Genomic DNA, 15,840 nt, shown 5'->3' on the forward strand with positions numbered 1-15,840 from the left:
CAGGATAGTGATCAATTCCAATAAAGCTAATGCTAATATTCTAAATTGAAGCCTAATGTTTTAATGTCTAATTTTAAACCCATTTTCAAATATTAATTTTCACCCCAGACTCCAAAGATGAAGGTTTGCAAGACTAATATCCCCCAAAAAAACTCTAAAAGAAATTCAATTTCCAGAAAGAAATATAGTTCGCTGCCTGTTTACAGCCTCCTCCAGAAATATTATGTTTCTGCTTCCTGCTCCAACAGATTCTTTGTTGTACCTGCCACCTGGAATGTGGCTGAAGGTGTTTCAAAGTCCTAAGTGACATCACAAAGGGATGATTTCCAGAAGTGAGTGGCCTCGGAACACACGGCATTAGAAAAGGGGCGTGAACAGAAGAGGTACAGGATGGACGGTGAAGGATGTGGAGGCCCAGACACCCATTGTTGTTGGCACACGTCAAAAACCATCGGAGGGTTTTTGCATAATTTTGGACCTTTCGCTCTTCAATATCATGGCTAGGTGGTTTAATGGAGCGACAAGGAGGTTTTACACCTCCTTATGTGCAAAATATGCAAACCATCAGCAGAGACCATTTCATTTAAACAGCAAAATATGTTGTACACTGTAAACTAAAAGAGAAACCTTATGGACTTTGTACTCTCCTTTCTTAGTTAGTGGTTTATCAACTTTTCCCAGGGTACAGGGTACGCGGATGTGCAGGAGAGATGGCCTGGTATAAACGCACTAAGACCGTGGGACGATTACCCAGAATGCCCTGCTGTGTCACAGACAAAAACGCCGTTAATGGCTTCACCCCTCCGCTGCCACTCGGAGCAGCGCCGCCTTAATTGCTGCATTATATTGAGAGGATTTACACCGAAAAGCCAGAAATGGGCCACACAAATGTGTCCCGCCCCCCCCATGTCCCCTGAACCAACCAACCCACACACACACACACACATCTAGACTAGTAGTACAAACCCCACATGACCTGTCTTTTCTCTGTTTACCATTAGTAAGGCTAAAACACACACACACACACACACACACACACACACGCACTCACACACGCACGCACTGATTCCACAGGAAGTGGGGCTCAGCGATCGGTGGGTCAGTCCTCTTACCCAGCGTCCTGTGCTTCGTGTGCTCTGATGATTGACAGCAGGTTGTTGGTCTGCAGGAACTCACACACTGCTGGGTAACTGTGAGGGAAACACAATCAGGTGTGAGGGGGGGTGGGGGGGGGCAGTCCCAACGTTTTTTTTATTACTATTATTTTTTAATGCCACGACCAGTTTGTGAAGTGAACACAAAGACGCTGAGGCCTGCAGAGGGCACCAGTGAGCACCTGTATGTCTCATGGCCTCCTGCTCCATTGATGCCATGTGGACAAAACAGAGAAAATCGCAGCGTCCTCGACAGACTCTGTGGACTGATGCCGCCGCTGCTGCTGCTGCTGCTGCTGCTGCTGCTGTTTCGGCCACCTGGCTCCTTACCTTGCCCTTACCCTCTCCTTTCCTTTTGTTTTTTTATTTTTATTTTTTATTTTTATTTCCCTCTTTCATCTCCCACCCCTCCGCCCGCCTCCTCTGTTGCTCTCCCTCCTCTTCCTCTCACTGTATCTTAATATCACTCCATATCTGGCAGGAGTAGCCAGTCGTCATAGCAACAGAACCGTGCAGTCTCCCCGGGGATTGTGGGATATCGTTTCATGCTGAAACAGAACTGCGTGCGTTTGTGTGTGTGTGTTTGTGAATGTGCCTCGCTCATGTCTTTCCAAGTGTGCTGAACGTGTGTGTGTGTGTGTGTGTGTGTGTGTGTGTGTGTGTGTGTGTGTGTGTGTGTGTGAACAAATGACCATAATTTGAAGTTGTGTTGTCCAAATCCCAATTTCTACTGGATCTCGGAAGCCGTCGCGCCGGACAGGAAATGTCTCTCTCTCTCTTTCTCTCTCTCTCTCTCTCTCTCTCTCTCTCTCTCTCTCACTGCCTCAGTTTTCCCATCAGGACCGTCCCCAAAACCAACAGCTCCCGAAATCCAACGACAACTTTAATTAAATCGCTGACTCGTCGTACATGAAAGCTGCGTCTCTGTTCCAAACGGCAGCCGGATCATTAAAACCTCGTCCAAAGAGCCAAGAGAGAAAGAGAGAAAGAAAGAAAGAAAGAGAGAGAGAGAGAGAAAGAGAGAAAGAGAGAACTGGCGTTTGAAGCTCTGTGTTACTCTGGCTGCTAATTTTGAAGAATTCGCCATCCTGTGTTCTTGTTTAATCTCTGAATATTACATTTGTTCCGATGTGTTTGGATACCGAGGGGCCCCTTTGTATCTCCCAGCTTCCTGCTTCGCTTCGGCTGCATCCAGGCCACCAGACTGCTGCAACCACTCGTCTTCGAAATGATTGCGTTTTTTTTTTTCTTTTTTTAAATGAGTCGCTCTTATGTAACATTTATTCTTGTCGGTTGGAGGGTCAGAGTCAGAGTCAGAGACGTTCCCATCCTGTAATTCGGGTCCCGTACCTGTAGAAATAGGAGCAGCCTCGGACTGTGTTGTGGCCAAAGTACTCCTGGGTCTTCTCGTTGCCAAAGTCTTCCAGGGGGTCGGCCCACAGCAGGTCGCACATGGGCCCGAACGCTGGCGGCTCCTTAAACCGGTCCAACTAGGGCATGCGGAAAAAACAACAACACACACACACACACACACACACACACACACACACACACTCAGAGAGAGAAAAATAGAAGCCTACATAGAGAAACACTAATGTCCAACATAGAAGAAAGCAACGATCCAACAAGCTAGCAGCATGGGGGGGGAAATATATCTGTATATACATATGATGCACAACAAATCTTTGCTGTGATATAAACAAAAGTAGACACTGTTAGAGTGGAGCATCTCCATGGCAACTCTCACCACACAGGGTGGGAGGGGGGTGGAGGAAATGGGGGGGGTAGAGAAGATGTCACACCAGCAGATTCACCATGGAAACGCTGCCATTAGACGAGGAAGTGTGTGTGTGTGTGTGTGTGTGTCTGCGCTCATGCGTGTTCCTTGCGTGTTCACTGTGCAACCATGCAGCCGGGCTGCACTGGTTCACCACCAGCTTCCCTTTACTGCGCAGCGCACACGATTCATTTTGTGCGCCGAGGCCGCACACAAGTTGATACGGCGTTGTTCCTGCTACAGAGGGAGGTGTGATTAATGTTGCATTTGTGTGCAGAGCATTAAATGCAGAAGCGGCGACGGTCGTGGTGGGAAACAACAGGCGGTGATAAATATATCGAGCGGCCTTCAACGTGACGTTTATTGACCTCAACTTTTTCTGTTTCAGACCAGAAAGAAATCTTTCTGACGCCGATAGTGAAAAAAGGAAACAAAAGTGCATTAATTTCTTTTAAAATGGTTTATTTATAGGCTTTAAAAAGAAACTCTGTAACCTTGACTTTAGGCCTATTTCTAGCTTGTCACTAGCGCTAGCTGCCTTTTGTTGCTAACTTTGAGGGTGTAGCAGCAGTTATTGTCTATACTGTTGAGGCTGTTTTCCCATTCAATACAAATCCAAAAAGAGTTTGGAAAAAAAAGAAAAAAGAGGGGAAACTCAACTTACAGAACAATTATGGATGCTGGAAGTATGTGTGTGTGTGCCTGTTTGATGAATGCACCGGTGTGTGTTCATCTTCCATTGTTACCTTCTTGATGTCGTCCAACGTGTGGATCTCGGGCGAAAGGCCCCCGTGCACGCAGAGGAACTGCTGGTTCATCAGGGCGGCCAGAGGCAGGCAGTCAAACGCCTCCATGCAGGAGTCGTAAACCTGCTCCGAGTACTTGATCTTACCTGGAGGCAGTCGGAGGAGCAGAGAGAAGGACAAGAAGTCAGGACAGAGGAGTCACCACAGAACGCACAATCAATCCCTGCCGCTTAAATGTCCAGTGTGAAGTATTTACATTGATTTATGATTTTTATATTGGTGAAAGCTTATTATTCTGCCCATAAATGTGTGGACAAACCAATGTAGCATAGGAAAAGGGTAGAAGATTGACAGGGTATCTGGGTGGGCAGGCCATCATGGTTTACTGGCAAGCTCAGGAGGGGGAGGGAGCGTCAAAGATGCAATTTAAAATGTACTTCAAAATCTTCAAATACTACACATATATACTGTATGTATACATATGTACGTATGTGTGTTTTTCCAAAGTCTTTACGTGTGTTAGGGTTTCTTTATTTTGACACTATGTCTTATTCAGCATCATTGAATGAACTCTTATCTGTCATGAAATCACATTCGCTCAACTGCAAACGCTGCAAATGTGCATTGTACAGCGCATCATTACAGCAAAGACTACACTTCCTCTCCTGGTGAACAAAATGTGCCCCAAATATTAGCATCAAGCAGTAAAGAGGTGTCACTCGGAGGCTCTTCTTTTTCTTCTTCTTTTTTTTTCCCCCTCCCTCCCCCTTTACGAAACGCTCTTTCGATTTGGCAGCGATCGTTATGAAGACATCCAACACAAAGCGTTTCTTTCTTTCAAAGTACATATCACACACACGGACGCCACAAAAAAATAAAAAACATCTGACAGAAAACAATATGACAGGATTAAAATAGCTGAAAGCGGATCGTGGAAGCGAGATAAAAAAGCGGAAGAAAGAGGAAGCAGAAGAAGAAGAAGGGCGGTGGATTTTAGGATGGGAGGGCAAAGGAGAATCATAATTTCATAAAGGGGGGGAGAGGAGGAGGAGGAGGGGAGAGATTGATGGGAGGAGACAGGAGAAAGGGAGAGAGGTTAAGAGCAGTGGGAGAAAGAGACGAGGGGAGAGGAGACGGGGGGAGGAGGGAGGGAGAGCGTGAGGACACGAGAACAACATGTACACAAATCAAAGGCAGTATGGTGGAGTACAAGTACAGTAGTGTTGGCATTTGTGGTATGAATGTGTGGTGTGGTGTGTGTGTGTGTGTGCGTGTGCGTGCACGCACGCGCATGTGTGTGTCAGTCTCTCCATCTGCCTTGTTTTGAGCGAGAGCTCGTTATTGCTAGTCCACTAGGTTTCAGCTCCTTCCACACACATGCACTTAAACATTTATGAAGACACTCTTGCACATGAATACAGTCGGCACTTGCTACACACTTGTGGTACACACACACACACATACACTCACACAGTCGCACGCACGCACACAGCAGATGGTAATTGAGGGCGACCACTATTCGCCACGAGCACCAGGGGAAATTAGCTTCCTTGTCCCTTGGCCAATCAGACACAGAGGAGTGAGTCCCTGAGCCAATCATTAAGGGCCAAATTAATTTGCCGCTAATCACCCACTCACGGACAGGACACGGGGAGAGTCGGAGAGACAGGCTGGAGGTGGAGGAGGGAGAGGATGGAGCAGAGATGAAAGGATGAAGGGGGGACAACCTGCGTGGGATGGGATAGAAAGGGGGCGGAGCCTTGTATGTTCACTCGTTGATGATAGGATGCAATTTAAAGCCAGTCACTTGAATTCATCTTGACAAAAGGCTCTTTGAAGGACCGTCATTAAAGTTGTTTTAGCCTGGGCATTAAGCTTCAGCCACATTTGGAAGAACTTCATGTCATCAACATACACATGACTCCCTTTAAAAAAGGTTCTCGCTCAGATGTTAAGTAGGGACACGACATGCTGAGAGCTAACCACTAAGGCTAGTAACAAATGTGTGTTGTATCGAAGACGAGATTCTATAAGATCTCAGGTGTCGCACTACAGAAATGTGGAGCCAGGATTTAGGGAATTGTACCTACACATCAATGCAACTGCACGTGTAGAAAGAATGCCTTGCAAGAATGCTCAACCGAAGTGAAAATTCACATTTTAAATTCTGAATTCTATGGTCTGAATATTTGGTGATTTGAAAAAAAACCTTAACAAACAACAACAGTTTTCTGTTATTTGCTGAAGAAGTGTAGACACGTGTCTCAAAAAAGGTCATTTTATTGAGAGAAAAAAAGAAATCCCAACATTAAATGCAGCACTTGCAGGCTGCTACGAAGTCCACCGATTGACTGGAGCTGATTTAATCAAGTGAAGGTAGAGTGACGCGAGGTGTAGCAGGATGGAGAGACGTGGCAGAGATGTGAGAGGCACCGTGACACCAGAGGGGAAGGAGCACAGGGGGACGGAGGAGCATACTTACATTCTTGTTTGAAGGTGAAATACTCTGTCAGATGTCTACATTCATGGTTTCCCCGCAGAAGAAAGAGTGTCTTTGGGTAGAGGATTTTCAGCGACCAAAGGTACAGCACACACTGAAAGCAGAGAGACAGGTGGGAGATGAGACAGCTTCACCCACACCGTCAGCCTACAAACCAACAGCAGATTTAGCAAAGTGTTTACATATGGTGACGCTAATGGCATTTGAATGCAATTCAGGCAAAGCACTTTCCTCATCACGACTCCACACTATGAAAGAAAAACATTTATTTATCCATCCGACGCATTTAAGATGCATCTGCTGTGTTTAGGGAATGATTTTAATGTTACCCTGTTCGGTTCTACGAGTTGTCATTTGGTTGGTTTTGTTGGCGGCAGTTCTCAGCAACATCTCTGCTCCACATTGAGTCTGTCCTTTGCGTCTTTGGTGTTGAAGTACTCCAAAAAGTAACCGCCCAACAGTTAATGTTAAGTGCCGAACAATGGTGGGGCAGTGGGTCCCATCACAGGTCTCTGGTACAACCCAGTCAGGGAAAGAACCCGCAACCACCCAGTCCCAGGCACTCCTGCCATTAAGATCTAACTTCACGAGACATTCCCAATATCATGACAGAGGATTCTGAGTTGATAGTACAGCGGTCGGCAGTGTTGTCTCTCAGCAAGAAGGTTGTGGGTATAATGCCCCAGACCTGGATCCTTTCTAGTGTCTGCGTGGGCCCTCTCCGGGTACTCCGGGGTTCTCTAAGGTACTCCGGCACTCTGGCTTCCTCCAACAGTCCAAACACATGCACGTGAGGTGAATTGGCCATTCTAGATTGTCCGTAGGTGCAAGTGAGCGCAAAATGGTTGTTTGGATTTACCATACTGGGGAAGATATATGAGTGTGCAGACCACAGGCCTTGCTCGCTTTATTGACGGTGGTCTGAATGCAGTGTTGCAGAGTGTGATATGATCCCGAGGCTCATTGTGCCGCCATTTATCTGCTGCCATCACCTTGTGCTGCAGCACGATAACACTCGTAACGGCTTCCAGGCCATTGTTGCACACGCCGTTCCAAGGACTGGCTGGCTCTATTCATGGAAGCTGACGACATCCTTGCTGGACCCCGCTGCTCAGTCAGCAGACGTGTGTCACCAGTTGAGCGTATTTTCGGCAGCTCCGGATCATGTGTGCGACACCAGAAAACACTGAGCGGGAGAGCCTCAAAGAAGGGCGCGCAGTGGTAAAATGCGTTGCGTTTTGCGGCGAGATTGCGGCCGCAACCTGCGCCACAGATGCGGGTATCCACAAAGGCTTTTGCGCTAATGACATGCAAGCGCAAACACGCCCACAAATGCGCACCTGAAACAGGCGCGAATGTTGCGGTCTGGCAACCTGAGAGCAGTTTGCGTCAAAGGTTGTTCGAGAGTGCGTGTGTTTGACAGCGAAACTCTGCTAGGATAAAGGCGCTCCTGTGCGCGCCTGGCGTTACGATGCCTCCTCCGTCTACCAGACTGCTGCCATCATGGAAAGAAAGTCAAGACGCAAGACGCGTTAGTCACCAACACCTGAGTAACATTTGTATTTTTCATAGCCTATCTAAAATATTGCCATATATATTGCAGTCTATTCCTATCTATACATAAGATTTGGGGAGCCATATCCATATTTCAGGCTTTTCAGAGAGGAAAGTTTCACTCAGAAGCAAGAAACACTTTGACAGACAGAAGCTGCGCCTGGTTTTGGCTGGCGGTGTTTGCGTCTGTCAAACTGCGCGCGGACACGAGCGCAAACTCTTTCTGTATGTGCCGCTGTTTGAATGAGGCATATTTGCATATATAACCCTGCCGCTACCTGCGCCTCGGCGCATTTTGCGCAGATTTTAACGTTTGCGTCCCCTCTGTGGATCGGAATCACCGTTGTTGCCGCTATTTACACGGATTTTCCGGGCAATCGCTTTGTGGATCTGGCCCTGAGCAATTCTTGCAAACACACTGCTGCTGCTTTTTATTCAGTCTTTGTCCTATAAAGCTGAACAATATTTCACAGATCACAGACGTGATCGGCCAGCAGCTTATCATTTTTGACTGCTGAAAATGATAATAGTGCTTTGATACACCAGATGTGTTTGAAAAATTGTTTTTTGTTTGCAAGGTTAAAGTACTTACACATCACACTGTGTGTGACGTGTAAGATCCATCCATCTATTTTCTATCAGCACTTTACTCAGGGGTGCTGTTCTCTGTCCCAGCTGTCTTACACCCTGGACTAGTCTCTGACTCAATGCAGGGCCACATTGAGACAGACAACCATCCACACTTCAGAGTTCTCTATTAAGCCTCACATTTACGTCTTTGGACTGTGGGAAGAAGGCGGCGTACCGAGAGAGAACCCACGCAGACACAGAGAGAACATGCAGACTCCAATGAAAAAGGCTCCAATCCCAGGAGGGTCGAACCGGTATTCCTCGACAAGATCGAGATCTGAATCTCTCCACCTTGTCTCTGGATAAACTGAAGACACTGGTGCTTTACAACCCTGCTCCTCATCTCATTACTTACATGCTTCTGGACATTTGGACTCGTACTTGGTCTTGGACATATGATCGCCTCCAGCATTACCAATATACTTCAGTGTATGCACCACTTGTCTCTGTCTTGTCTGTTGTGATCTATATATACCTCTCCTAGACGGAAGGATCCACCCCTCCCTGTTTAAGTTTTTCCTCACCCTGTTTGAAGGTCTAAGAATAGAGAGTGTTGCATCCGTAGCGAATGTAAAGCCCTTTGAGGCAAATTGTGAACCTAGGGCATACAAGTCAAATTTGATTGATTGATTGGTTGGTTGGTTGCTTGACAGATAAAGGGACCACTGCAGTTAGCAACCAAATCTTTCAGCTACAATGTCATTATTTAAGTGTGTATTTCAAGCATGGAGTCCTCATCGGGCGCACCCAAGAAAAGTGAGGCCAGTTGTACATGTACACGGTAGATATCAATTGGTTGTAACCGTTCTCAGAGACACTTGAAGTCTCTCAGGGCTTAGATGCTCAGACTCGCGGTACAAAGTTTTGCGAGCCGGCGTCTGTCCATCAGTCCTTACCTCGATACTGAAGTAGCCTCTGTCTACGTAGTCCCCCAGGAAGAGGTAGCGTGTGTTGGCAGGAGAACCGCCCACTTCAAACAACTTCATCAGATCGAAGAACTGGCCGTGGATGTCTCCGCACACTGTGGACACGGTACAGACATAACAGTTCAAGGGTTTACACTGCACCGGTGACTTTGAATGATCACAGATATTTGACATCATCAAGTACGTAATTTCTGTCTCTGCAACCATCCTGCTCTCACATACACAATATCTTTTGTGTTGATTTCTCAGCCACTACAGTATGTCCCTCTTATTCAGATGTGTCTCTTTTATTTTTCCTAAATTAATTAGGCGGCCATATTGCCAAGCGCTCCTCTTTAATGCTGCCACTCTTCACCGTTTAGCAAGAAACAGAGGGACTGTCTTTGCTTCAGTGGCTCCATATGGCCGGACGTGCATCGGCAGACGTATATCCGTCCTCTCCGCTGATCTCCAAACACCTCTTGCACGCTCGGCAAATAGAAACCCTCTCTCGTATGTGTGAGTTATTTATACTCTCTCAGCGGATGTCTTTATGCGGCACCATATTTTTTTGACAAGATTGTTTCAATGGCTCCTTCATGGGTTAGTGATTACGGCATTTTTCCTCCAGCTGTTTATGCAGAAATAAAGCCTTTGCTGCCCTACAGAATGAGGTACAACGTCGGGCCGGAGCATTTTCCTCTGCAAACCTTGCATGTCCTAAAAAGCAACATCACCGTTTGCCGCTCAATTCCACCGGATTGTTTTTTTTTTTTCTTCTTCTTCTTCTTCTTCTTCTTGCGTTTTGCAGCCTCACTAATTTTGACGCTCAGCCGTGCGACAGGAGAGTCTGCTCGTACCATGTGCCACCATCTCATCCGTCCTCCAGCTGCCTCCTTGGCCATCTGTCTGGGCTTCTCCCAGCTCCTTTACTAGATGTCAAAGTTTCCTTTTGCAGCCATTTTACAACAGCAATTTATTTTTATTTTTTGCCTTTCGTCCGTCCCTCCATCTGCTTGCTTGCCTTCGCTAATGTCTTTTTTCTTCTTCTTCTTCTTCTTCTTCTTCTTCTTCTTCTTCATTTCTTTCTGTTCTTTTTTTCCCCCTCCTCTCCTGTCTGCCGCTAAGCATTCGCTTTAATTTGAACTGGGAATTGCGAGCGCAGAACGACGCGAGTGGAAGTGAGCCGTTTACCTGCATCTCAACCAGTCGCCTGCCTGGCAAAACCAAAGGAGCCGTCGCTTCACATGCCGCCTGCCTGTCTAATCACGCCTTTTGTCGACTCCATCAAAGTGCTTAACTGTTAAGTTTTCCTCCTCCTCCTCCTCCTCCTTTTCTCCCACTCCTCCTCCACCTCCACCTCCTCTTCCTCCTCTTCCTCTTCACACTTGCTTGAAGCCCAGCATCATATTTCTGCAGTTTCATCTGCGAGATCTGTGGACTATTTTCAATCACAGCAAACTCTCACGTGGGTGTTTCTGGGTCAAAGTCTTCCGAGGTGGAGAAACTCTGAAACAGGAATCAATATGTTTCTCATTGGGTTTGAGAACCGCTGCACTAAGCTCCTTATGATCGACTGTCCCTCCATCTGCCTGCCTGCCCGTCTCTCTGTCTGTCTGTCTGTCTGTCTGTCTGTCTGCCTGTCTCTCTGTCATCGTCCTGGGTATCTGTACCTGTGAAAGCCGAGCTGTGTTCCCACACTGCGTGGGCAAGACATCCCACATTGAATTATCTCACCGCATGCATTTGCATAAATGCACGGCAACCCACACACACACACATACACACACACGCACATGCGCACACACACAGGTGTATTAACCGAGACGGCGGCTGTAGGATGAGGCCGCTCTGTGCCATCTTCTCAGAAACTTGTTTTTCCTTTTATTTTCCATTTTGCTTTTCATCGATCTCAATCTTGCCCTCCACCCCTTCCTCCTCCTCTTCTCCGCAGCCTCCCAGGTTTATACCGTTTCCCCTGGCGAGGGAATACATGCAGATATTGCCAAAGCAAGAAACACGCTTTTTCTTTTCTTTTTTTCAGGTGCGCAAGTGACAATTGTTTCTCCCAGTGAAGTGCGACCAAACAACGGTTCTTATTAACAGGGAGGCAGATAGGCAGCCGAATAGCGAATCAATGAATGGATTCTGAATAATTTGTAATTACTGTTTTTTCTTCCTCTACCTTCGAAAGCAGCGCTCGCTCGCTTGCTCGCCTCCTCCTCCGCTCCTCTCTGCCTCTACCTCTCTACTTTGACTGCCTGGCTCCTCTATTCTAGGGTGTCAATTATGTTTTCATGCACATAAACACGCTCCAGGCTTTTTTTCTTCCTAGCCGCTGATTTTCCTCTCGGGAATCACCCTCAAAGGACGAGCCTGATTTTCTCACACACAGCGAGTCGCTGCGAGTCCTGCACTGAGTCGCTGCCACTTCACTCTCTATCGAGCAGCGACCGCCACTAGCTTATTAGCTCCTGTTAGCATGAAGACTGGACACTGCCAGTCTGGTTTTCTAGTGCTAGAGAACCAGTTAAACTAGTTAAAGCGAACATTTTATGTATTGTACAGCCAGTACAAAAATAAAGTTGATGATGATGCTGACAGGACGCCACTATCATTCCAAGCAATTTGTTTTTACAGTGCAATGGTTTTCTTCTCCTCTTTATCTTTTAGGTTACATTTTAAGCTATCTACTTCAGTGTTGATTCCACACTGCAAGCGGCGGCTTCTGTAATACCAGAGGAGTGTCTTCACTCTGAGAGACGCATACATGTGTAAACTCCAAGCAACAACATTAAATCTCCTTCTCAGCTGCTCTGTTTTGCTGCTCAAAGATCCTCACGATGATGACAGATGACAAGCAGGCCTGCATATGGTTGTCGTGGGTCTGTTTGCCGCTGATGGCAAAGTTCCATGATTTCCCAGTGCAAAGGGTTGCGCAACAACACTTTGACACTAGGTCCAGGTCCAACAGAACATCCACCCAGAAGTCATGTTTCAACATGAGCTCCACTCTTTGACCAAGCCTACCTGTGACTGGCGCCTCAATGTCCAACATGGTGCGCTCCTGGCGCAGGATGGCGGCGCCCTCATCAATGATGCGCAGGGCCACGGCCTCCTCCAGCCGTCCCTCCTTGGTGAGGTGAGCCTTGAGCAGGTCCACCCGTGGCCGGCCCTCGGCATCAAACACCTCCTTCATGGTGAGCCGGTGGGCCAGGGGGAAGGGGACCGCTGGAGGGGGGGAGGGAGGTAAGGGAGAGATGAAGTGGGAGAAAAGGATGAGCGGTTGTTACTTCAGAGGAGAAACACTGTTTACTGTTAGTTTGTGGGGTTTTTTTTCTCTCTTAAACACCGCTGGGCACAAACATCAGAGGGCCCCTCTGTTCTCTGCGATTATCCTGATCACACTCCCGCTCCGGGCCTTAGCCGGGCGGGTACGTGTGTTGTGTGTTGTGTTGTGTTCACGCAGACCAGGGTTGGATGGGTTGTGTGGAGGCAGGCAGGGGGCTGCCAGAGTTACCATGCAGGGCTGCCTGCCTCTGTTCTGCAGTAATGTCTCTCCGCCTCTGCTCTGCAGTAATGTCTTTCTTACATAATGAAGGCCCCCAGGGCGCTGCTGGAGAGAGAGGGGAGGGGGTGTGGGGCGGGAGGGTGGGTGGGTTGACTGACGAAGGGGGTGATACAGCAAGAGTGCAAAGCCGCTGCCGCACGTGAGGATGTTACATGCACATGTGAAGACACACAACTCGGCGACGACACGCCTGCCTGGCCGCACGAAGGCTCTTTAATCAGGAACAAAGTCAGTGGCAAGAAACAAATGGCAGAGAGACAGGCGGGCGCATGCGCGCTAGTTACATGTATGGTACAATGGCGTTAGCATGCATGATTGCATAAAGAGATGTGAGCATGCATGCAGCTGTACACACATACACACACACACAAGCTCATAAAAGGTATTGTTATGCAGGATCCACAGAGCCTATCATAGCCCCACCAGTGCTAACACAGATAATGGCCTAGATCACAAACTGAAAACTAGGCCTGTCTCTCTCTCTCTCTCTCTTTCTCTCTCTCTCCCTCTCTTGCTCTCTAGCTCGCTCTCTCTCCCTACACACACACACACACACACAGACGCGTGCCCGAGTGCTTCCACTCTCTGTCACTTTGTCTATGTTTTCTTTCCTCTCCCACTCTCACTCTATTATTTTTTTTATACTTTTTTATTGTTCCGTCCGTCTGGATCATTTTCTCTCCCTGTTACCGTAGCAGCTGGACAGACGTTTCCTCAGACACCCAGTGTTATTTAACCTGGATACTCCGCTACGCCCCCGACCAAAAAAAGAACCCACTGCCAGCAGGATTTACCCACAGTCCCAGATACACCCAGATAATTAAAAAGTGTTGCAAGAGCAAAATGCACCACTTGGATATTTAGATGTCAAAAAAGAGAAGCACCAGCGCTGAAACACCTGAGACACACCTGAATGCACCTTGCGAGCTCCCCTCACATTTTGACTGACCCTTAAATTCGGACCCAGTGTGCAAAATCTTTAAGGTAGCGGCCTGCCAGCGTGTTGCGTATTTGGGCCACTGTCAAGATGGCAGCTAACTGGGAGCAAGGCCCTTATTGCTCAATGTACATTCTTATGACAACCGTTCTATGGGTCGGAAGACCAAATTACTTTTATTGTATTGCGAGTATACACTTTTTATTAATGTATGTATGGGCAACATATTAAGCTTTTACCAATGTATAAATCATAAATCAAGCCAAATTTTAGACACTGCAGCTTTAAACTGAACGCAACAACACAAAGGAGTCGTCTGGAGACCCTGTGGACTGCAGAGCTTAGATGATCTGCATCCCATCAATAGAGAAAGCAACGGCTCTCAGTGCTTAAATTAGTTTTATTCCTTTCATGTTGGGACTGATCAGGGTTTTTTTTTTTCTTTTTAAAATGGTTTACTAGGCCACCAGGTTGCCCAAGGAGAGAGAGAAAAAAAAGATCACACATACATGCCGAGTGCAAAAGTGCAGCAGGGCCCCGTTAATCTCTGGCTAAACCCTGCTGCTGTGTCCTGCGCTGAGCAGCACACTGTTGTTACGGTGCTCGTAACAATAAAGGTGGAGGAATTATCTGACACAACAGCTGCATGGCTTTTTTGGAAAAGGGGCATAAACTTGATATATCGGTGTGCGTGTGTGTGTGTGTTCACAACAGAGAGAAACCAGACAGGGAAAGAGTGTAAAAACTTGTGCGCTGTGTGCGAGGTGTGAAAGTAGGGCAGGTAGGAAGGAGCGGCGAGCGCAGCAGCGACGGAGCTTTGGGAAGGAGGAACTATACTTGGGGAAACTAAACTTGGCAGTACGAGAAGGAGACGTTCCCCAGCAGCAGCAGCAGCAGCAGCAGCAGCAGCAGCACAGTGAAACCAGAAAAAGCCTCCTGCCCCTAATGACTGACGGGCTTTCTTTTGGTGGAGTATCAAATTTAAATTTTAAAAAAGTGTTGACGCAAGCGTTGACATATGTACAAATATAACATTTATATATGTGTGTATATATGTCTAGATATTATGTATACACGTTTTCCATCCCAGAGCGCTGTGTCATCAACTCAGCAACATTAATTTAATTACAAAATCCACTTATCGCAGGGTTTTCCATAGAATTTCAGACTATGTTGCAAAAACAAATTGTGTGCTCGCAGCTTAATTGTAATATAGAATGAGCGATAACTGTCAGATGTGAGGAGGGAAGTCAATGCAGTCTTTTTTTGATTGGGAAGGGGCATAATGTTTGGGTTTTTTTGCCTTAGAACCGAAAATATCGCCTGTTATTCGGAGATAAACACATTTTCTCTTCAGTGTGGGCCGCAATAAATTGCATCCGCTGACAAATCAAATGACCGAGTGCCTTCAAGTGGTCGGTGGCAGCCGGCACCCTCTCCATCATGTGAGAGCAGTGATCTATCACAAGATTCTGGCCAAAGTAATAATAATAATACAGTCTTTTGGTGCACAGCAACAACAAGAGGAAGAGGAAGAGGAAGAAGAAGCAGAAGAAGAAGAAGAGTCACGGACTTGCTGTACTTTGCTCTCCAAGCCTGGAAAACTTCTCCATCGTTGCGTTTTACTTCTTCCCTTTTTTTTCTTTTTTACTGTATGGCAAGTCGGTGACTTTGTAACGTCACTCATGATTCATCGTTTTGATTAGCAGTCATGCATTAAAGTCGAGTCCCACTGTTACTTCCCTATAGTCGCATCGTGCCCTGCGTGGCTCAGCTAGCGTGGTCAGTGTCTTGGGTATACATACATATATATATTTATATTTATATATACATGTATGGGGTCAGTGAGTGGCGTGATGATGACTGCCTTCGACAACTCCGTCATCCACCCACTGCGGTGAAGAACTACAGAGCTGTTCGGTGGCCAATGAAAGCCGGGAAGAGAGAATTTGGATGCGCAAAGAGACGCTCACTTTAAGTGATGATTGCAAATTGCAAGTACGGGTAAGCAAAAAAAAGCAACAAAATTGAAAGAGTGAAGATGGAACTGGTGCGAACCCGTTCAA

General features: G+C 47.0%; 2 protein-coding genes and 1 long non-coding RNA gene across 5 annotated transcripts in view; 1 reads left to right on the forward strand and 2 right to left on the reverse strand.

The window, feature by feature from the left end:
* Positions 1-15,840, reverse strand: part of sting1 (stimulator of interferon response cGAMP interactor 1) — an 84,260-nt gene that overhangs the window by 17,475 nt on the left and 50,945 nt on the right. The gene's annotated exons all lie outside the window — the stretch shown is intronic.
* The window catches only part of LOC142899769 (uncharacterized), a 36,598-nt gene that overhangs the window by 17,317 nt on the left and 3,441 nt on the right, over positions 1-15,840 (forward strand). The window lies entirely within an intron of this gene.
* The window catches only part of ppp3cb (protein phosphatase 3, catalytic subunit, beta isozyme), a 33,918-nt gene that overhangs the window by 9,840 nt on the left and 8,238 nt on the right, over positions 1-15,840 (reverse strand). For all 3 annotated transcript variants that reach the window (XM_076043533.1, XM_076043531.1, XM_076043532.1), the window contains exons 2-7: positions 12,297-12,497; positions 9,258-9,382; positions 6,160-6,271; positions 3,678-3,823; positions 2,505-2,644; positions 1,113-1,190 (exon numbers count right to left, since the gene is read on the reverse strand). In XM_076043533.1, coding sequence (XP_075899648.1) covers positions 1,113-1,190; positions 2,505-2,644; positions 3,678-3,823; positions 6,160-6,271; positions 9,258-9,382; positions 12,297-12,497 — 802 coding nt within the window. The remainder of the gene's footprint in view (positions 1-1,112; positions 1,191-2,504; positions 2,645-3,677; positions 3,824-6,159; positions 6,272-9,257; positions 9,383-12,296; positions 12,498-15,840) is intronic.

This window comes from Nelusetta ayraudi, unplaced genomic scaffold (assembly GCF_046127955.1).
Source record: "Nelusetta ayraudi isolate G7.1 ecotype Tasmania unplaced genomic scaffold, CSIRO-AGI_Nayr_v1 ptg000075l, whole genome shotgun sequence".
Lineage (NCBI taxonomy): Eukaryota > Metazoa > Chordata > Actinopteri > Tetraodontiformes > Monacanthidae > Nelusetta > Nelusetta ayraudi.